The 22,901-nt window shown below is 40.8% G+C and overlaps 1 protein-coding gene across 1 annotated transcript in view; it reads right to left on the reverse strand.

Annotated features, from left to right (window-relative positions):
• Positions 1-2,878: 2,878 nt before the first annotated feature.
• Positions 2,879-22,901, reverse strand: part of Fam171b (family with sequence similarity 171 member B) — a 50,472-nt gene continuing 30,449 nt past the window's right edge. The window contains exons 2-8 of the mRNA XM_075984731.1: positions 20,111-20,344; positions 18,930-19,022; positions 15,558-15,716; positions 14,192-14,362; positions 10,746-10,862; positions 8,015-8,138; positions 2,879-7,204 (exon numbers count right to left, since the gene is read on the reverse strand). Coding sequence (XP_075840846.1) covers positions 5,860-7,204; positions 8,015-8,138; positions 10,746-10,862; positions 14,192-14,362; positions 15,558-15,716; positions 18,930-19,022; positions 20,111-20,344 — 2,243 coding nt within the window. The 3' untranslated portion in view covers positions 2,879-5,859. The remainder of the gene's footprint in view (positions 7,205-8,014; positions 8,139-10,745; positions 10,863-14,191; positions 14,363-15,557; positions 15,717-18,929; positions 19,023-20,110; positions 20,345-22,901) is intronic.

Genomic DNA, 22,901 nt, shown 5'->3' on the forward strand with positions numbered 1-22,901 from the left:
AGGAAAACAATGGCCACAGGCAGGAATACTGTTTGAGAAACGAGGGTTTAGAAAATGAGTGTGTGTATTAGTAAGCATTAGTGTAAAACTGATTTTTAGAATCCTATTAAAAATTAATTTGCCACTTTTATCAACATGCAAAGTAAAAATATCTGACCAGGCAAGTAATTGTTTTTCCTGCTCTTCCTTTGTTATTCTAACTGTAAGAGCTCCCTGGAAAACAGAAAGTCTTGAGTTGCAAACCTCATGTGCTAACCATTGACCTTAACAGTCATTATTCAAATAAATATGATTTATTAAAAAGTTCAAAATACACTGTATAAGTATATAAAACGTTTAAGGAATAAAATATTTATTAAATTGTTAGTGGAATTAAAACATTTTAAATTTATAAATTATAATTTATAAAATTATAAAAACTAAATGGAAAAAATGAGCACCAAGAAAACTGTAGAAGTGCATGTTAACAATTAATTCTTTTCTATTTAATGGATAGAAATATTTCAGAGATTATCTGAGTTAGAAATTAAGGTTTCAAAATATACTTAATACAAACTGCTAATTAGTGGAGATAAACTTGAGTATAACGTTTTAACAAGTACTTTTTATATATGACAGAGATAAATTTTGTGAGCTAAAAGACAGAGCTATGAAATAAAAAGCACTGGGACACTGTTTCACCTTTCCTAGTAGCCACTATGTCCTCTTCAGTGTTGTGGTTTTGAAAGTATTTTTTCTATAGAATGAAGTCTAACAAGCTTAGGGACCTGTGGGGCTGTAATTACCTGGTTTGTTTTGAATCACTGTCTGTAGCTAGTCTAGTATTTTAATAAGGTCTACAAGGATTAGAAACAGTGAGCACATGAATTATGAAACCCACTGACAACCCGAAGAAAAGAAGAAAATTGAGCCAATTCGTCAGAAAATTAGGCTATCTCTACAAAATTACAGAATGTTATTTAGCAATGCATCTAGTTTAGCCATAAAGACTGGAGAATGTAGGCTTTAACTAAGAAAGACCCGACAGCATATACTTCATCCTGGGGACAGACATGCTAAGATGTTCATTAGCTATAGCCAGCAAAGTGAAGAGATGTGTTGTTGTGATATTTTTGACAAGTGTCACAGGAAGTAAAAAATGTGATCTTTGGCCATAGCTATTTCAGAAGAAAGTTATTCCCCCCCACCCCAGAAATTTACTGTGCAGGTATATTAATAGTATGTAATTTTACCAAATAGTTTATTTACATTTAACACTGTAAATTGTTACTGAGTTCTTGACTGCTTTTTTTCCCCCATTAAGTTATAAAGATGTCTTTAAGAACTGAATTCCGTTAGAAATAGTCTCATTCTAACTGGTGTAAAAATCTCTTACATTGGATTGGTGTAAGACTTTTTACATTTGGAATCATCAAATAAAAACGGAAACATTAAAAAAAAGGACTCTGTATTCAGTAAAGATAAAAATATCAAGGAAAGAACGAATCTTCATGTTTGCTGGAGAGGCAAATCCAAATCTCATATAGTAAAGCAGTTTCGTCTACCCTTCCCTTGGTTTGAGAGCATACTGTTGGAAACCAAGCTACATTGTCATTCATCCTGACAAATGAATCTCTTATTAAAGATACAGGGGAAAGATGTTAATTATGGAGCCAAGATAAGGCAACACTGAGGCCTAGTTCCATGTTTTCCAACACGTGGTGGAAGGAGCAGAGCCCTGGTTATCTGTTCCCACTGCTAAGTATGCGAGGAAAATCATTTGCCATAACGTTAAACTGCCCTTGTCCTACCCAACTTCTTTTTCTGCAGATCTTTAACTTTCCCATCATTCTCCCCATATTATTTTTATTTCTGTGATCAGAGTTCTTGATCAGCTCAAGAATCTCATTGCTTTGGCAGCTATACTTCCTGTCATGACATTGCCACATCATTTCCTAGAAGCCAATAGCCTTCCGGCACCATACCCTGGTACAGAGACAACCACAACCCTGCTAGAGCTTGTACGACTCCCGGTGGAAGGTTCCAGTGGAGTCAGTGTGTCTGCAGTTCTGTATGCCAAATGAGTTCAGAGTCCAACACCCAGGAGATCTGTCTAAAAGTCTGTCTGATCACATAATGATACTGGGGAGGTCTAAAAACACGACAGCCAGGATAATTCCCCAAACTATTCTAAAGCCCCCAACTATTACCTGCCTGAATGGAGATATTGTTCAACTGGCTAAGCAAGGACTTTGGACAGCTGAGTGGGAAAACCCTTTGAGTTGTCACTTAGTCTTAGGTCAAAAGCCTAAAGAGTATTTTGAAAAGAGGTATGGGGGCTTTATATTATTTTTTCACTTAGAATTTAAAATAAATTATAATTTTAAAAATACCTATGAGATTAACAAATTCCAGTCAATGGAAAACTAGTTGTCTATACTCAAATTCAACAGTAAAACTGGGAACTCCAGAGACATAAAAATAGTTATCAAGTTCTTTATATACATGGGATTAATTTAACGTGGGACACAATGAATAAGAAGTAATTATTATTTACTGGATTAAATAATAATAATGAGAAAGGAAGCTTTTGCCTGTTACTTGAAATTAAAGTGAAGGCGTAAGTCACAAACAATCCCACACCAGTTTAGAATTATGACCAATAGAGAAGCTATTTATTTAAAGGAGAAAAACTTACAGATCACTGTCCCAGACAACAGCCCTCTGCTCAATCAGGAAGGGAGCCTAGTCGCTGGGAGAGGAGCTGGAAGCCAGAGAGAGAGAGAGCAGAGGGAAGTGGCTGCTTTTTTAAAGGGAGAGAGACCACGCCCCAGTGGGCTGGTATCTCAGTGGCTATTGGCTGAAGGAGCTCCCGCAACATTAAAGACTGCAACAAGTATATATTTAGGTTGATTTTATTATCCTTAAAGAACTGTTTGTAACATTTTACAAATCTTCAGACTGTTCAAGAAATACAGCAACATCAATAAATACACCAAAACATGAGATTTTGCTGATAAAAGAATACAAAGAAGAAAAAAATAGAAACACCTGAGAACAAGAGGGCAGGACGTCAACTCTAGATCTGAAGTGGAAAGCGAGCCAGGTCTCTGTGGTGTCAGCACACACCAATGAGCAACTCAAGCAATCGAAATTAACATATAGTTTTGAGCTTCAACTTTCTGGGGGAGTTTAGAAGGACAATATTTGAGCCCCAAATCTCTAAAACCCTATAATATGTATCGATAGCAGAGGATCCAAACTCATAGAAACTGGCCTGACAGTAATTGCCAAAGTAAAGAAGAGCTCTTATTTCTCAGCATTTGTGATCTTCGTGGCATACTGTGAACTATAAAAGGGCATGATTTCTATTCGACTGCAGAAAGTCATAAAAATGGATCTTATAAAGTGTCAAGGTCATACGTATTCAAAATCGCATACAGCAGTGCTTTAGTAAATGAATCCATCGGTTAATTGAGAGCTTTGCCTTCAAGATATATCCAAACTATGTACAAAGGGTCCACAAATGTCAGCAATTTGTAATCAAAATTCTCTAGTTTATGTATGCAAAAGTCTGCATTGGCTTTCAATTTAAAAATTTAAGAAAGTAGTGAATAGTGTTGGCTTATCACTTGGGTTAAGAAAGAGTAGATGGCTTTAGCTTTTTAACAGGAAATTGTGAACTGCTCACAAATGAGAAGTCACATTCTTCTGATTAGAAAAGATAAATTGCCTAAAATTCCCAATCAAAAACAGCACATGCAGCATCTTTTTAAGTTACTTTGTGAAATTAAAGTTCTACAAAAGCCCTTAGGAAACATCATCTCATTTCCCTTAGACAAGAATGAGCGAAGTCACTGGCATACTTGGGTGACATAAGTTTATATGTGACTTTCCTCGCCCAGTGGAGACACAAAACTTTCTAAAGATGAGGAGATACACTCAAAGTGTTAAGGAGGTACAGTGCCTCCTAACCTATAGTTCCTAACCTCATTCCAATACAAATAATTTACCAATATATTGTGGATTCAAAAAACAGCACGCAAAAGAAAACGTTACATGCAGAACTCATTGTTCCAACGTGAAACACTAGGGCTATATAGTTTTTAATAACCGCACATCTGTTTGATTTGGCTAACAAAATGTACACCGAGAAAGATGTCATTAATCCTCCTAATGCGAGTCCGAGTCAAAGGCACTTCCACAGAGCACTAACTCCTTAACCTTCTCCAAGTCATTCCATGCTGTTCATGATCTAGTTCTGTGTGAGAACAAGAAAAAGCCCCTTCTAAATGTGAGCCTTGCCACTCTACCCCCAATAGCAAGCCTCGTGTTAGCCAGACACATGGAAAGGAGCAATATACAAGAAACATAGGGAAAGGTCTTTGCATTCTTTGGGCTAAATTCAGAAAGCCGAGTGAGTTCCATCAGTTAAGATATTTCAGAAGGGATTACAGGAAAAACTGCCTGAAGTAAGTCTACTGTCTCCGGGGGTTGGGAGGTGTTGACTTTCATTGTATAACTATCTACAATTTTACAAAGTTGGGGTGTCTATTTCAGTTTCCTTAAACTTGTTTAGGTGGCTTGAATCTCCTCTGCGGCTCATCCATTGAATTGGTAGGGGTGAGAAGAAGAACCGTTTCATTCCACCAAAAGGAAAGAGAGAGCTGCTGCACAATGTGTCCTTGCGACAATTTCTAGGTAGAACAGGATGGGTTGATTGGATCAAAGAGCTTCTGCTTGTAGCAGAGTTGAGGACACACAACTGAAAACAGCTCCTGAGTTCCCACTGAGGGAAGGAGGGTTATAAACGCCTGTAGCTGACAAGGGAGCCTGTCAAGCCTCCCCCTTGAGACCCAGAATGTTTTCCTCAAACCTCTCCTAAAAGCGTCAACACGAACAAATGGAACTCACACCCTGGAGATGCTTTGAATATCAGGACAATGGCCATTCCTTCCCTGCCCAGTTACATGGAGCATTCATTTCCTGTGTCTCCACAGTCTGGTCATTTTTCAGCAGTCACAAGAAATGTTTGCATTTTTAATCAAGTGTAATAGTCTCCAAATGACTGACTTTGAATTGGGGTTATGGCTAAAGAGTATTAAAAACAGATTTTAGCCTACATGGATTAGTGAGCCTTAAAGCAAGCCATAGCATTTTTCCTCTCACCTGGCAACTAAGGTCACTTCATCTGAAAATAAAAAGACAATATCAGAGTTTCCGTTTCTCAAATTTCTACACAATAAGTCAATGCCTTATTTGCTCTATAAACCTACATCCCCAAACAACCAGAGTTGGGTCTCCTGTAATGAATTGGGGGCTTCCTGCCCATGTTACAAGAGCACATTACTTTGGTGCTGACAATCCACAAGCCATCGATCTTGAAAAAGAAAAAGGAAAAAAAAAGTGTTGTTTGATTTTTAACATTCGTCCAAACATTTATCAAGTTGCTTTCAAGCACAGGCAGGAAAAGACATCACAGTCTCACTTCAGGAGGAAGAGGGCTGAAGAAGACACCTGCCTTTCTGGTCCATGATGACCAAGGCAGAAACAAGAGTGTGGAGAGCAGCTTCTGCACACAGCTCACTTTGTATTCTTAAGAGTTGGTACCAGTGGGCAAACTGCACAACTTCCAGATAACATCTTCACATTGTTTCACATTTTTGAAGACTTGGATGTCTTCATCACTCCAAAGAGAATGAAAAGAACAGGCTAGAGAAAGCATTTCTGATTTTTGAACTGTCATTTTACCATCTGCTTTGCTTGAGATGTGTCTAAGGCCCACAAGATGGCTCAGTCTCAGTTTCCTAGGTCCATACTGGAATTCACAAGAAGTAAGAGTGCACACCGTGAAACTACAGAGATAGACGGCGCTCACGACTAGTTTATGGGAATCAGTGGACGCTCCTCTCGTTTCTTCCAGATGTTAGTCTTGCTGTCTCTTTTGACAAGGGGTGGTGGTCGGCCTCTCTTTTTAGTGGGAGATGTGTTGGCTTCAAAATCCTCCACATTGCTTTTCCTTCCTGGAGACTCTTCCCTAGGGTGCTCTAGAATAACTCCGCTCCCTCCATCCAAGATGTGCCTCAACGCAGGATCCTCGGGGGAGCAGACCGTGGTTCCACTCTCACTGCTGCTCAGGTCTAAGTCTTCCAGGTAAAGCATCTTGGGCTGATGCATGCTTTTGATGAATGTCTTCTCCCTCTCCAGCTTTCTGCTTGAATGATGCTCATTCATATCTACCCCCGAGTCTAGACTTGTGTCATTGCTCTGGGTTCTCTTGCCTTTTTTCAGGTCTATGAAGGAGTGTCTCACTTGCGCCACAGGCTTCCCATCGAGAGACACAAACCACGCCCTGGGATGGGGAGAGGGTTTGCCTTTGGATAGCTCCAGGAGGGTCTGCTCTGAAATCCCTTGAAGTTCGGATGAGAAAGGAGTCATTACAACAGCTTCGTTTAGAGTTCCAGGAACAGACACAGACTCGAGCAAGCTGTTGGTGTATCGGCTCCAATCTGAAGTCTGGGACGGCAAGCTCTGCTGACCTTCAAGTACAATGTCCTCTTCTCCGGCATCTGGGGCCTGGACATGAGAATGCATTGGCATCTTGGGCAACGTTTGTGTAAAGTTCTCTCTGTTTACGGGTTCTATCAACTGGCCATAGACTAACTGGCCCTTTCGTGGCAAAGTGGCAGACTTAGCAGCATGCAACTGTTCTGGTGTGGAGAAAAGGTCTGACGTCTGAAGGATGGCAATGGGCTGGCTGTAGATGTGCATAAGCTGCTCGGGAATGCGGGACCGCCCATATACCTCCTCACTTCCGGTGAGATACCTCTTTTCCTCGTGAGCGTCCCCTAGCGGTGGAGAGAGGTTGTTGTTGACATGCTTCAGTTTGCTTCCTATACTTGGCTCCGAAGACTGTGTTGGGTTTCTTGGGTAATTACTGTGATTGACTGACAGAAAGGAAACATCTTCATTGTAGATCTTAAAATTGTCCCGAGTTTTCACCATGGAAATTCTTTCTTCTGTTTCCATCTTTGTGGTTTCCTTCTTCTGGGGGCTGTAGGATGAGGTCTGGGCATTGAATAACTGCGCCTTGTCCTCGGCTTTCAAGGCAACCTTGACTGAACTGATATGGTTGATGTGTGTTGTTGACGTGGTCTGGTCTCTCTTGAGGGTCTCAAGCTTAGTGATATTTCTCTCTCTCTTCTGTGGTGTTCCACACTTACCCCTGGAGCAGAAAAAGCAAAAAGTAAAAGATACCTAAAAGTTACAGTCTATATGACTCACCAAAGGAAAGTATACCGAAACATACAAATACGTATCTAATGATGCTTTCAGAATACATTTGCTTTGATTTCCAATCTACATATATTAAAGGCTAAATGGGTCTTTGCAATTTTTAAATTATCTATATGTGGGCATGTGCATGTCTGAGCCCCTAGAGCTATAACACAGAACTCAGGTTCTTTGGAAGAGCGAGGTTTTGTTTGCTTGTTTGCTTGATTGTTTTGTTTTATTTTTTGAAAATAGATTATTCTTGCATATAGTACACCCCAACAACAGTTTCTCCTCTGTCCACTTCTCCCAGCTTCTCCCACCTCCCCTCCCCCAAATCTATTCTCTCTCTGTTTCCCTTCATAAAACAGCAGGCCTCCAAAAGACAAAAACCAAACACAATAAAACAAGAAACAGTAAGACAAGGCAAAAGCCCTCATAGAGAGGCTGGGCAAGACAACCCAATTGGAGGAAAAGAATCCCAAGAGAAGGCAAAAGAAACAGAGACACACCTGTTTCCACTGTGAGGAGTTCCACAAAGACACCAAGCTAACAGCCATAACACATACACAGAGGACTGGTATGAACCCTTACAGGCCTGTGCTTGCTGCTTCAGTCAGAGCAAGTCTTTTTAATCGCTAAGCCAGCCACCCAGACCCTAATATCAATTTCTACAAATGAACTTTATAATGCACACAATATACTGAAATTATGCTATAATACAGCCGCTCTGTCTGTACACATAGTTTTGTGCTGCTCTTACCTGCAATAACAGAGTAGGACAGCAAAAAAGCCAATGATGATAACGATTGTTCCCCCTAATATGGCTGTGAGGAACACTGTGTGGTAGGCAGTTATGTCTTTGGAGTCTTCATTTATACCCGAACCTGCATGATTCAATATAAAGACAAAAACATGTTATTGTGGGTTAGACTTTTAGTTTTGTTTTATCCTGGATGAGGTAGGCTGAGGATGTGTGCCTTCTATTGGTTTGCTTTCATACTATGGTAGACTTCTACAGGTGGAGTACACCTTTCACGCCCTGTGGGATTCATCAACTGACTTGCTTTGACCAATGAATTTTGAACACTTGAAATGAGGTTGCATGACTATGGGAACAGCTTTTTTTCAAAAGATCACTTGGCTTTAAAAACTGAACCCTTTGTCTAATAGTGCATCCTAGTCAATAACATGCATTCAGATCCTTTGAAATTATGTACTCAAGCAGTAACTGTGTATTCAGCCTATTAGGTTTAGCCTGCCTTTAAGGAAACTATGTAACCAACCTCACTATGCCTTGGCATTCTCATGTCATTCACTTGTACAAAATAAACTGAATGCATAGCTTTGTTCTTAGATCATTTTTCCTGTTTCTCCTTTGCGATTTTTCCATGTCCCCCACCTAGAATAACCTATATGCATTGTGACCACCTTTTTCAGAAAGTTGGTCAGTATGTTCAAAGCAACCCTAAAGAAAACAAACATTTGCCATGACTGTTGGAAGCAACAGGTGGATTTGGTTGGTAGCACCTGTCTGCAGTTTTGAGTGCTACTTGGGGGTCAGTAAATTTTTCCCCTTGTAAATACTGGTTAAAAAGTATTGGGGGATATGAGATTCCTCATCCACTTCTGTGTTATTCAATAAATATAGAACAAAGCTCTTTGTTAGAAGCAGACAGAAGATACAGGGAGAGATGCAGAACCCAGACTTGGGATCACTCTCAGTTTAAACTGCTCAAAGAGGAAGGGCCTTTCTTTAATGTGGCACCAATACATGTGATGTGGCTTAGCCATCTGCCTGAGGCATATCCCAGAATGTCCCTATGCCTTCAACCTGAATTTTGAAGGAAAACATGATGAGTTGAACCACGCCAAGTCCAAGAGCAGGGCAGCCAACCCCAAACACTCACAAACATAAAAGGCAAAGAAATCACACAGCGACTGAAATGGCCGATTACTGCACAACAGCTTGGTCTCATAGAACCGGTAATGCCTGCCAAGACACTGAGAAAACAAATCCTAAAATATGTAGCCCTAGCTTCCAAGCCTTAATGTGAACTTTGAAGGAAATTGTAATAATGGGAACTCCAATCATGTGGTAGCAAAACATAGAACTGTGGGGTTCTTAATTAGTTTGAATTAGAGTGACTGCCAGGTTGACAGGACCCATCCAGCCTCCAGCGTGTGAAAGACTCTTCTGTATTCAGGAAGGTTTTGTGGGCTGTTTTGGTTTTTGTTTTGTTGGGGCTTTTTGTTGTTGTTGGTTGGTTGGTATCTGTTTTTGTTTTGTTTTTTTCAGCTTTATCAAGACAAAGTTTCACTATGTAGCGCTGGTTGTCCTGGAATTTGCTCGGTAAACTACACTGGCCTCAAACTCACAGAGATCTGCCTACGTCTGCCTCCCAAGTGCTGGGATTTAAAGTGTGCATCACTACACCCAATTCTACTCAGGAAGGCTTAATAGATTGAATATATAACTTTTAAAAAGTTTTTGATAAATTTACTGGATGTGATAAATGCGGGGTTTCCTTAGATTCAAATTCCCTACATAATTTGATACCATGTTAAATACTGTGTGTGAGAACAGCGTGGATCATCCCTAGTGAAGAATTCTTGATGTGTGGCCACCAGCTTCCAGTCACCATCTGTTCAAACTGTCAAGTCAGTAACCATTTTGTACATCATCTATCTATTCTCCCGAAGCAATGTGGAGACACCGCTATCCAACAGCCTTTCCTCTCATGTCCCCCAGCGTCTTCCTCCCCAGGAAGATCAGGCACGGTGTGAGGAAAGACTGGAAAGGACTAGAGTCGGTAGCAGCTACCGCGTGAAGATCTGAGCAGGCTCTGGTCAGCCCTCTGGAGCTGCAGAGACGTCCGCCTTCCCCAGGATCCTGTAAACTACACACAAGCAGGCTCTGGTCAGCCCTCTGGAGCTGCAGAGACGTCCACCTTCCCCAGGATCCTGTAAACTACACACAAGCAGGCTCTGGTCAGCCCTCTGGAGCTGCAGAGACGTCCGCCTTCCCCAGGATCCTGTAAACTACACACAAGCAGGCTCTGGTCAGCCCTCTGGAGCTGCAGAGACGTCCGCCTTCCCCAGAATCCTGTAAACTACACATAAGCAGGCTATGGGATCCTGTAAACTATGCACATATTCTTCACCTTTCACCAAATTACTCACGATGTCCCTATTTCTTGTAGCCAGAGGCTCTAACTGTGCTGGGTAGAATTTATTCATGAAAACATAAACTTAGATAATACTGGAACAAACTTTAATCTTCAGAGATTTGTTAGACGTGGCAATAAGAGACTTAGAGTCCATGGAGCTTGCTTAATCCTTTGGCTGTGTTCAAGAAAAGGGGAGGAAGGTTGTTCTGTTTCATTCACCTGCTTCCTGGCAATGCTTAGCCCAAGCTGGCACCCAGCTGACATTAACTCCAGCATGCTATGTGTGTTATCCTTTAAGATGACTTTGTTTCGTTTTTGCAGTACCTCTAGCTCCTGGGAATGGGGCTGCTATCCAGTAGCCCAAATGGGGGGCATCGTAGGTCCAAATCAGGTGGCTGTTATGCTCCTTGACTATTCCCCAGCCATGATGCACCCAAGCACCTAAAACATGTGGTAAGTGAAAAAAAGAACAGTCAGGGATAGTTCTCAACCTTAAGCTAAGGTATAAAAACAAAGCTTGCTGGTAGTCATGAAAGAATTCAGAACATTTCAGAAATTATAAACACCATGATGCTGAATATCTAGGATGATCAATATTAAATATTATATCATACTTAATATAATACACACATAATAACATAAGGCAAATATGATTCGACATGACTAAATGAGAAATCCATTATAACAAAATTCAACTTATGTACCCTGAGGCTGTGAGGAGCAGAACTCTAATTTACAAGCTAAGATGTGAAGTGCGTGAATCCCAGAGTTCAGTCTCCAGCACCGGACACTTGTATGTGAGACTGTAACGAGACAGGAACAAATCCCAATTCATCAACAGGCAGTTCTTCGTCACTTGTCCTGAGACTGTGGTTAAACACACACCACACCACACAGGTTGGGGGGCCTTATCACTTTAAGAGCCATCGTTCTAATCGTTCTAACGCTACTGAGAGTTTTCCCAGAACTGTTTCTTTTCTCTTCCGAGCTGCATCCGTGAATGAGTCAGATTTCCCATGCAGTTTTCATCTGAGGTGTCAGAAATTAAAGCCGTTCACTGCAGGCATGGTGCCATAACTGGGAAGCAAGCCCAGATCTGGTCTTCTTTACGAAGGAGAACAGAATCAGGAGATCCAGGAGGAAATGGTTAAACGGTCAAAGTAGAATCCAGACCACTGCAGCACCTGTAACTAAGTGAGCCTGGGGTTGAGCCCCCTTAAGTCCCATTTAGAGACCAGTGTCTTCCCACAAAATTCACCTCATCCAGCCAACACAAGGAATACACAGCCTCACACTCAATTTTGAAAAGCTCAAACTGTCTCCTAACTCCAATGAATTCTTGTCATCTATAACAAATGAATTCAGTAAAATCCAAACCTTTTGATGAAATGTTATGCACAAGTAGCTAACATGGCTACTTAAGAGTTTGGTATATATTGGGATTTGGGCTTATAATCTACAAAATGTAAATGGGCTATATTATTTTTACCCTTAATTCACACATAATATATTTATGACATAGAATAGAAATTCACAGATCTTCACATAAAACAGCATGTCCATCACCTTTTACACACACCAATTACATTTATATGATGCAAGCCTCTGAATTCATGTAGCTGTTTTGGAATGTATCAGAACTTATTTCAGATAAGCTATTCCATTATATGTTATGAGACACTAAACTAATCCCTCCTGACCATTTTTATACCCTTCAGCCCCATGTTTGCTAGAGCAATGTTTACAATAGCCAAGATATGGAATCAAGGAAGATGCCTGCCAGCAAATAAATGGGTAAATAGAATGTATCTGTGCAATATATATATTATATATTAATATAATACAGATTATATTAATAATATTTGGTCAGTCATACAAAAGAAAATAAATCCAACAACTTTCAGCAATATTGATGAAACAGTTGATAATAAAGTAGAGAAACTTGATATGAGAAAACGGCCCAATCTATCATTTTTAGTTAAGTCAAATTTAACCAAACATATATGATAAATCAATTAAAGTTTTAAAACATTAATATTATTTGTGTGTGAGTGTGTGGGGGCTGTGGCATGTGGGTACATGTGCCATGATGCCCACATGGAGGTTAAAGAACAATTTTGTAAAATAGATTCTTTCCTTTCATTCCTGAATGTGTTCTGGGAGGCAAACTCAGGTTGGTAGGCTTATGTAAACCCCTTTACCCAATTAGAAATCTCTGCAACCCTCAGTTTAAAAGCTTTCACTCAAAGGAATATTCAAAAAAGTCCTTTGCCAAGAATAATGATCAAAAACTCAAATAGCACATTCTTTAAAGTAATAAGAAGTCACTTATTACTTTAAATCACATAAATGACTTGTCCCACATGGCATTGCTGATGAGGGAACTAGATTCCAAATCTCATTTGAAATAAGCCAAAACTCTAAGCGGTGGATTACCGCTATTGATTGCAGTGCTTCCACTAATCAGAAGAACACAATATATGCAGCTTATCTTCCACTGCGGACATTTGTGTGGGGCTGGTTTTGCAATCCCCCTTCCTTCTCAGTGGCATCCCAGCCCATCACACATCTCCTCTGGGTTTCTTCCCATCCTTGGTTTTCAGATGAGATGATGAGTTTGGGATTCCATGCTGCACCAGCGTGTCAGCTCATCCTATGAATGCATGCATTCTTCTGGCACCGACTCTATTCTACAACATGGTGCATAGCTGGGGTTGTGCTGCAGCTGACACACCAAGCATAGCTGATCCACTGATCTGCAACCTGGCGAAGTGTGCAGTTAGTTAGAAGCTCCACCACCAGCAACCACCTGCTGCGAAGGTGCGGACACAGGAAATGGGTGAGAAGGGAGACAGAGCAGGTCCTGCAAGGACTTGAGACTGGACTCCTCACCCTCTTCCTTTACTTTTAGAAACCTACACTACTACTTCATGTACATGGGAACAAAGACAAAATTAAGAATCTGCAGAAGAGAAAGCGCTTCCCAGGTGCCTTCAAGGAAGCAAAATGCAATTAATAAAATTGCTACCTAACGAGGGATCGCCACTCCCTCCATCTAGTGTGCAATTCATTGTCAAGATAGTAGCATATATTTTAGATGGTCTTCACCAAGATTTTAGATAATCTCATACTGCCAATTAAAATTTTCTGAGGAAATTTTTAAACCTTAAATTATTTCCTTCTCAGAATGTTCGAGGACAACAAGACAATGGTGGGTGAATAGTGTTCAAATGTTTGTCTGTTTGTTTTTGCATAATGTGTACGATGCTTAGCCTCAATTGTCAGCTTGATGAGCTCTGCAGTCACCTGGGGAAATGGGCCTCCTCTGCCTGTCTATGGAGAATCATCTTGAGAAGGTCAGCTGAAGTAGGAAGACACACCCACTGTGGCCGACACCAGTCACCTGGCTATGATCCAGACGAAGTCTGCTTCTTGACTGTGGATGTTGCGTTACTCGTGACCAGCTGTCTTCCCACCGCCCCGCCTGCAGCTTCCCCACCGTGATGGACTATAACCATCATGGTTAGAAGTTAAACCGCTCTTAAGTTGCTTTTGTCTGGGTACTTTATTATAGCTACTGGCAAGGCAACCAAGACAAGGAATTAGGCTCCCTTCCCCTCACAAACACCCGTACCAGTGAGGCCCACGTGATCCTTAACAAAGTGTACAAAATGGTAATATTAGGGACAGACCAGCCGTGTATACAACTCTACGAAGAAATACCCAAATATCCAAAAGAAAAACAGTCTGTTTTCTCTTAGCTACCATACCTGTGTTCATATCAAATGTCCACGCAGGTATGCGATCTCCCATGCTTACAGTGTTTGTATGTACAAGAGGAAGAGACACATGAATAGCACCATCCACCTTCAACTCTCTCCCTCCAGAATATATCTTCACACATATCGCAGCAAGAGGAGTCAGCTCAATGTTTTCCAGACCTAAAAGAGAGTATAATTTATTAAGATTATATTCAAACAGAGGTTGCATATACATAATAGATTATTATGGCTCTCACTAAAATTCATTTTACTCTATCATTTCATCATTTGCTACTCATTTGAATATATACTCTATTGGCTGTTCATTAAGGATTTTTTAAAATGTAATTTTTTAAATGTAATTTCAAAATATTTAATAAATAAGTACTGGCTAATAATGTAACACTGACAAATTAGTGTAAGTTTCTGTTAATCTAATTCTCGAAAGCGTTGTCCAATTTAAGGACGCTGGGATCCAACCAAATGTTTCTGAAGACGTAATCCCAGGCCAGTGAGATGGCTCAGTGGGTAAAGGTACTTGCTATACAAACCTGATAATCTGAGTTTGAGTTCTGCAACTCAGGGGAAGTTGGAAGGAGAACACTGGCTCCCGAATGGTGTCTTCTGGCCTCCACAGGCACGCTTCCTCCAGTGAACACTCCAAGCCCTAAGTGCTAACCTTAACTTTCATCTTTACAAAATAAAACACCTGTAGACTCCAGGGCTCTAGAACTGTGTAACCCAACAGAGGGGCTGCCAGAGGCATGGTACTTTTATATAAAATCTAGGCTTTTGGTGCACTGATGACATGTCAGAGTCAATAAACACATAGTAGCACCAGGCTGGACAGAGCAAAGAAGTCCCCTTACAATACTCAACAGTTTGAAAGCAGGATTTTGAGAGGATGCTGCCCAAGTCTCGGTATAATCATTCTTTTTTGTTTTGTTTCTTTTTAGAGACAGAGTTTCTCTGTGTAACAGCCCTGACTGCCCCAGAACTCGCTTTGTAGACCAGCCTGGATTCAGACTCACAGAGATCCACCTGCCTCCGCCTCCCACGGGCTGGGATTAAACATGTGCTTCCCACGGGCTGGGGTTAAACATGTGCTTCCCACGGGCTGGGGTTAAACATGTGCCTCCCACGGGCTGGGATTAAACATGTGGGCCACCACACCCCACTTAATTATTCCATTATGGATAAAAAGAAATGGCTTATAGGAAATTTAATAATAGATATTTTGAAAGCAACACATATCCTGAAAAGCTTTGATGGAAATCAAATGGGTAATATTGTATACATAACTGGTATCTGATGGAAAATTTTTGTGTTGATGTGTTTTAGAAATGTGATCACGTATTTAAAAAGTAAAAAATACCTGGTTTGTTAAGAGTGATTCCCGTGGTGTACAGAAAATTGTCCACCATTAAGAACTGTTGCAGAGCTGTCAGATAGCCAGTCACGTTGCTGATGTGATGGTTTTCAGGAAGTTTGATGAAGGCTTTTGAGAACTGAACACTTGGTTGAGATTTGGCATCTGGACAAAGAAAATCCCATTAGCAAGTGGACAAAAACACAGGCATGTTAAAAACCGCATCACCGGTCAGATACTTTCTCCTACAGGGTGTGGTTGTAATGATTTCTGAGCGTCACCAACATTCACACAATTCCTTTAAATTCAGAACTAAGAAACGTCCTTTTATATATTTATGTAAAGAGCGCTTTTAGTCCACAAGAGTATCGATATGTGACCCACAAATGAGCTACGGAGGTTTACGTGGATACACATGAGAAACCTGAGTGTAAAGCATCAGTTGGGGGAAAGATGTCAGTGTGGTATAAGTAACATAAATTTGGGAACATACAAAGGCAACATACAACATTCACGTTATAATATATATTTCTTTTAGATCACAAGCACCTCCAGACTAGACCTGATTGACTCTGCCCAGAATTTCTACTCGGCTCTTTTGGGTCTCACTGTAGCAAACCGTACGCTGACCCTCTTCAGCCTGCATGGTTCTACCACAGGAAAGGGCTGACTGTGTGTCAGAACACGCCAAGACCAAGATGACCTCTTGCCCCAAGCACAACTAAGGAGGTGTGTGCTTCCCTGAATACGGAATGGAAGACTTGTTTTGTCTCGCCCAGGATCCCATCTTGTAACCCAAAATGAGAGCTTGTTTGAAAGTCGAGGCAGGATTCACAGGGTAGAACTGAGAAACGGCGAGAAGGAAAACTATTTGTCAATTTTTCCAACTTGAGTCCTTCAGATTAAGTCTCAGCTGAGTGACCCTGCTTTGTAAAAGATAAATAAATGGTCCCTGTGGGGTGGTGCTAGTTTAAGAGAGGTTTTCAGCAACTTTCAATAATAACCGCCCTTCAGGAGTTTCAGCCACACACTGAAACGGGTTGCTTTCTCCATCAGATTGGCACACAGTCATTTTAAAGTCTTCCGAATGCCAGATTCCAGGCGTATACATATTACCTCATTTCAGTGGTGCTGAATTGACTCTCTTCTGATGTTTATCAATTGAGACCTTGGTGACATATTGATATAATATCTATAACCAACACATTTTAACAAGCCATAGGTCAATTTCAAAATTATAAGTGTAAGTTATCAGATACATTATCTTTGGCCTTGGACTTTAATAAGAACACTAATAAAGGCAGAAGTCATTTAAGTTATTAGTATGAAAAAATGTATCAAATTTTAAAGATTTTTTTCATAAAAGGAGAAAAATAACACATGCAAAACACTGGAGTAAAATAGCACAATTATATCTTCACTATTATTTGGTTAGATATTTGAAGAAACACTCTGATATTTTCCAAATCACTCAAAATATTATCTAATGCATTCTCTTAAAGTATGTGACCTTTATATATGAAGATCTCTGTAGGAGGAGGCCTCTAGTTAGTTCCCGGCTACTTAGCCCCAAAACAATCACACAGAAACTATATTATTTAAATCACTGCTTAGCCCACTAGCTATAGCTTCTTATTGGCTAACTCTTACATATTAATTTAACCCATCTTCATTAATCTCTGTTTTGCCATGTGGCTGTGGCTTACTGGCTAAAGTTCCCCAGCGTCTGTCTCTAGTGGGGCTCCATGACTTCTCTCTGACTCGGCCCTTCTCCCTCCCAGCATTCAGTTAAGTTTTCCCTGCCTAGCTCTGTTCCCCGATAGCTCTGCTGTAGGCTTAAAGCAGTTCCTTTACTAACCAATGATATTCACAGAATACAGAGGGAAATCCCACATCAGGTATCATGATAAAATACACTACTTTTGTATGTTAACCTAAAAAACGAAATTTTAAAAGCATGTGGCTTAATAGTGCTGAATATACAAATTTCTTGTAACTAAAAATATGCATCCTGTGTAAATTACCTGCACTTCCTAAGAAAGGCTTTCATTTTTTTCTCTTCCCCTGCCCATAAAAACATTCACATATACTGAACACACTTCTATTATATACACCAAGTGTCTTCTTAATGAAGTATTTTATGAGCATTAAGAAAAGAAGTAGGGCCGGGCGGTGGTGGCGCACACCTTTAATCCCGGCACTCGGGAGGCAGAGGCAGGCAGATCTCTGGGAGTTCGAGGCCATCCTGGTCTACAAGAGCTAGTTCCAGGACAGGCACCAAAGCTACAGAGAAACCCTGTCTCGAAAAAAAAAAAAAGAAAAGAAAAGAAGTAGGTACTTTATGGAGAGATGTGACAACATCAGAGCAGATACATTTGTATCTAGTTTCATTAAAGCCCCAGCAGCATGAAACCAGGACTCTCTGCTGCCATGTGGCTCCTTTTCATGTTCTAATCTCCAAACAAAACTCCACATCATATTCCGCCACATGCTAGCAAAATGAGTATCAAAATGCTCAAAGATCTAGAAAAAGAGGAGTAAGTCACTCCAAGATTAATCAAGCCCAAGTTCAGGTTCTCACTTCAGTCTTATTAAGTGCTTTTATTTAATACCTTAGAACTGCATGGATTCTCTTCTAAATGTGAATTTTTACAAGCAATTCTTTAGGTCACGCCTCTTTTGATTGATTCATGAGGATTTTCTGCCATTTCTATTATGTTAGTGCTGAACATTAATCGACTAATACAAATCCAACAAATAGTTGTAATTTATAAAGGTATTAGATATCAAAAGAGAAACAGAATGTCTAGTTTTCCCCTAAGCAACAACCAAGGGGCACATGGAGATAAATAAAGGGTCAAACTGTCATATTTGTAGTTGGTAAAGGAGGGAGGATTACTCCCTGAACCAGCGCCCCAAACAAGTCTTTTTGCACTCTTTTTAGGGGACATGCAAGTACCAAGTACGCCAGAGAAGGCTGCCTAGGAGATCGGAGCTCCCCAGTCACTGGTCTCTCCCTCATTAGCAGCCAGATTCACACTGGAGGCATAGGAGGAAAGGAAGTTAGGGAGCACAGAGGTCTGGGAAACATGGCTGTCTTTGTCACTGTTTCAGCTCCCATAAAAGACAGACATAAGACAGTGAACGCAGACAGCGTTTTCTAGTAATTCCTCACAGCATATAGTCCCGTGTGCAGTGGGTACTGGAGATAACTATTTTCAATGCCCACAAATATAATTTTATAATAAGATATGAACTGGTTCTGATCAATGTACCATCAGGACCCAACTTGGACTTTTGCCAAGTTATAATCAACCATGATTCTCTTATAAAATAATCACTCTAAGAACTTCCTTAGCAAAAGAGTGGTGTACTTACCAGCGAATTTTCCAGTAATCAAAACAGTGTCTTCAAAGAGCCATATGTTTGCTTGGCTTTGTGGGAACAGTGAAAGCGTAACTGAAGAATAGACTGCAAAAGAGGACAATACGATCACAATGTTTAACGTAGGGGTAACCAAGGAGTCATTCTGGTGCAGCGTGCCTCAAGGGCTTCTTCATCCTACTACTAAGACACTTGCTTAGCCAAGCTCACTGCGGCTCTATTCGTAACAGCCAGAAACTGGAAACAGTGTAGAAACTGAGGATGACCAACTAGAAGCCTCACCCCTCCTGACTATCATCCATGGTACTGGAAAGTGCTCTACACATGACCGGAGGGGAGGGGTAGTTATCAGTATCACCCAGCTACAGATCCTGAAACCTACAACAGAGACTTGTCTGGAAGACAGACGGGTATAATAGTGGCACAAATATTATGGAACCAGTCAGCTACTTTATTGAACTTAAGACTCATTCCGTGAGATGAAACCCATACCTGACATTGCTGAAGTGGCCAAGAGCACGAGACTAAATAGGTCATGGGCCCTAAGGGCAACTTACTTTGATTATTATGCTAACGGAGCATAGCAATAGATTGATGGCTAATGATATATTGCTACACCCCTAAAATGGTGCCTAACTCAGCCCTCATCAGAGAATTTCCTTTGCAGGAAAGGAGAATCACCACAGGCGTCCACAACTGGGCAATGAACCAGCCACAGTGGAAGATAAAGTGTCTTCATGATTGCAATGATCCCAGGATTTTTGTCAACCTAAATTGTCAAAGAAAGCTGTGGTGTTAAGCGGGTGGGGAGGGCTTCATCAATGGAATGAGACTGCCTTAAAAAATAGTACCAAAGACTCTTCCATGTGAGGACAAAGTGAAGAGGTGATGGCTATAAAAGGGAACGTAGCTGTATAAATCAGAGAGCAGGTGTACCAGACATGAAACCCACTGCCCTTTCAACCTTGGTCTTCCTCACCCCCAGAACTGTGTTAAATATCTCTGTTCTTTACAGTTGCCTAGTTTGTGTTTTGTTTTGGCATCCCAAACAGACAAAGAGTGTTTTCTACAAGTTTTTCTTTCCTTCTAAACATATGGGATTCTTGTAGGTATTCTCACTTGCAGCTCAACAGATTTTTATGTTTGTGAATGCAAAATACCACGGAAGTACTAACTTGGCATCCTTCCGGTTTTCCAAGGCAGAGGCGTCAAGATGTAGCCATCTTTGTAAGCAATGATGGTTAAGCTGAGTCCTAGTTGGTACGGTACTTTGATCAATACTGCTCCATTGCTTCTAGTGACGGTAGAATTCGTCTTCGTGTAGTTAACAAACACCTCCACAACGGCTTGACTCAGGCGCTGGCGACTGATGATGTCATTCACTTGAACTTTTAGCATAAATACAGATGCTGGAAGGGGGGTGGGGAAAGAAACAGAAACCGAATCAGGTCGAACCCTAGAATGTATGGCATCGCACATTAAAATGTGATTCAGTACTTCTGAATAACAAGACAAATCTTTTTTTTAATTTAGGAAGTACATATTAATGACTGTACAAAAAGGTAAAACCATTCCATCCAATTAATTTATTATTCTTTATAAAACAAAATAAATTATATTTATTATTAATAAGCATGGTGTTATTATTGTAATTTTGTCATTTAAAAGGAGAGCAGCAAACTGCTCTTGAGGAAAATACATCTTTACTTTGTCTGCTTTCAACTTCCAGAATCTTAACACTAACTGAATATACCCATTCATGGCAAGCTCCTTCATCTTCTGTTGGCTAGAAGGCAGGAAATGTGTTACTGTTTCAACTATGTGAAATATCACACAGAAACTTTTTCCAGAATCTAAAAAAAGAAAACCCCCAAAACATTCTTCTTTACTCACATAAGATGTCACACTACTCTAAAGTGAGGACAGTGAGGGTTAAATCCAGCTCTAATGAACCCTCTGGCCTTATATTTCTCAAGGGCAAATCTTGACTGTATGTTTGCTGGGTTTATCCCTCGTGATTTCTGGCAAAAACAAAGAATGTGCACCATGGCCATGCCTTCGGGAGGAAGCACCACATCATGCCGTGAGCAGACTCTGGAGTGAGCCAAGATCCACTGTGCTATCTTTAGGTATGTGCGTGACCACAGGTCTGTCACCCTGAAAGGCCACATGCTGGTCTGGAACACTGGGAGAATGATAATTACTTAAGGTAAAAAAAAAATGAAGTTAATGCAAATAAGTTTGGCTGTTGACATGACTATTACTGATGAGCTTTTCATTAAAAAAAAATCCCATTGGGTGGGTAAGATCCTTAAAGAAACTCACAAAATAGTTAAAAATCCCATCTGCGCTAAGGTTATGAAAGAACAGAGAGCAAAATGGAAACACTGGCTCTAGATGACCCAAAGCTGGGCTTGACCAATAAAATGATGTAAAACAACCCCTCCCCCAGAATGTCCTACATATGTGGTCAGAAAACGTTCTTGGGGGAGAAACGATTGTCAGCACTACAGTGTTGCTCCCTGGCAACATCCTGGTAGCTGCACTTTCAATCACCCAGGAAGCTGAGGACACAAGGAGGCCTGGCTAGCAAGTTCCTCTCCAGTCCAGCTTGGAGAAACACTAACCATCTTTGGTCTTGGGGTTGTTTCCTCCCCACACCCACCTAGTGAATCTGGCATCCTAAAACATGGGCATTCTCTCTCTCTCTCTCTCTCTCTCTCTCTCTCTCTCTCTCTCTCTCTCTCTCTCACACACACACACACACACACACACACACACACTGGGTTCATTGCTGGAACTACATGTTATCCTCTTCAGCAAATCTAATAGGTACCTCCTACCATTAAGGCAAGGAATGAAGCCAGGAAGTGCCTCTGGTACCACCTCCCATGCTCTTTGTCCCACATTACCCCTTAGTGGTGGCCTTCATCACATGTTCTGGTCTACACCCCCCAAATCCTTAAAAGCAAACACTCATTGTGGTCTCTGGGCCTCTTTCCTCAATCCTTGAACATGGTTTGTCTCTCAACCCAGTATAAGCTACAGCAAAAGCATTTTGAAAAGAGAAAGAAGCAAAACATCGGAAGGGAGCTTGAATGTCTCATCAAAACGATTTGGAAGGCGCGAGTTGTGAAGAGTTACCTGCTTGTGACCTAAAGAGAATGTTCTGGCTTCCACGGGGCAGCTGTTGAAGCAGGCGGCACTGGCAGCCAGAAGCACTACATATCCACAGCACCCCTTTCCCCACTCCCTCTCCCAACAAAAATACCTTGCCATGACATGAAGCAGATCCCATGATTAAATATATATGATTTTCAGCCAGCAGAGCAGTTGTCTCCATAATCCACCTACTTTTCCCCATTGTTTATTCAGCTTTTGGTGAGCATATTATTTTCTCCGTCTCTTAATTATAATCATTATTTCGTGCCCACATAATCTTCCTTTCAATATGTCACCATTGGTTTTAAAAATGGTCCAATAACAAATGATTTCAACTGCACTAGGAAACATATAATTTAAATGTTGAAAAAAAACTAAAATAAAACACATATTGATGAGCTCGATCCTGCAAGTACTGATTACCACTTATCATGTGTATTAAGTGGTGTAAATCACCAAAAGTCAGTGAATATTAAATCAGCATAAAGAAATTTCCTTTTAAAAGAACAGTTTCCTATTCTACAGGATGGGTAGGTCAAATTCTGGAAAGGATTTGGCGGGGGGGGGGGGGGATGTGAAGTTTTATTAAAAGGGAATGTAGAGGAGAAGAAGGGAGAGACAGACAGACAGACAGAGAAGAAAGAGAGAAGAAAAGAAGCCAAGACCGCTTGCCTCAGTGGGAAGAAAGAGAGCCTGGAAAGAATTTTTAAAAACACGTCTAGCTGGCCCAAGCCAACCACCTGCACAGGAGCAGGTTCAAGTCAGTGACATCTAGAGTGACTTGTTGGGAGAGGCTGCTTGTTC

This window comes from Microtus pennsylvanicus, chromosome 9 (assembly GCF_037038515.1).
Source record: "Microtus pennsylvanicus isolate mMicPen1 chromosome 9, mMicPen1.hap1, whole genome shotgun sequence".
NCBI lineage: Eukaryota > Metazoa > Chordata > Mammalia > Rodentia > Cricetidae > Microtus > Microtus pennsylvanicus.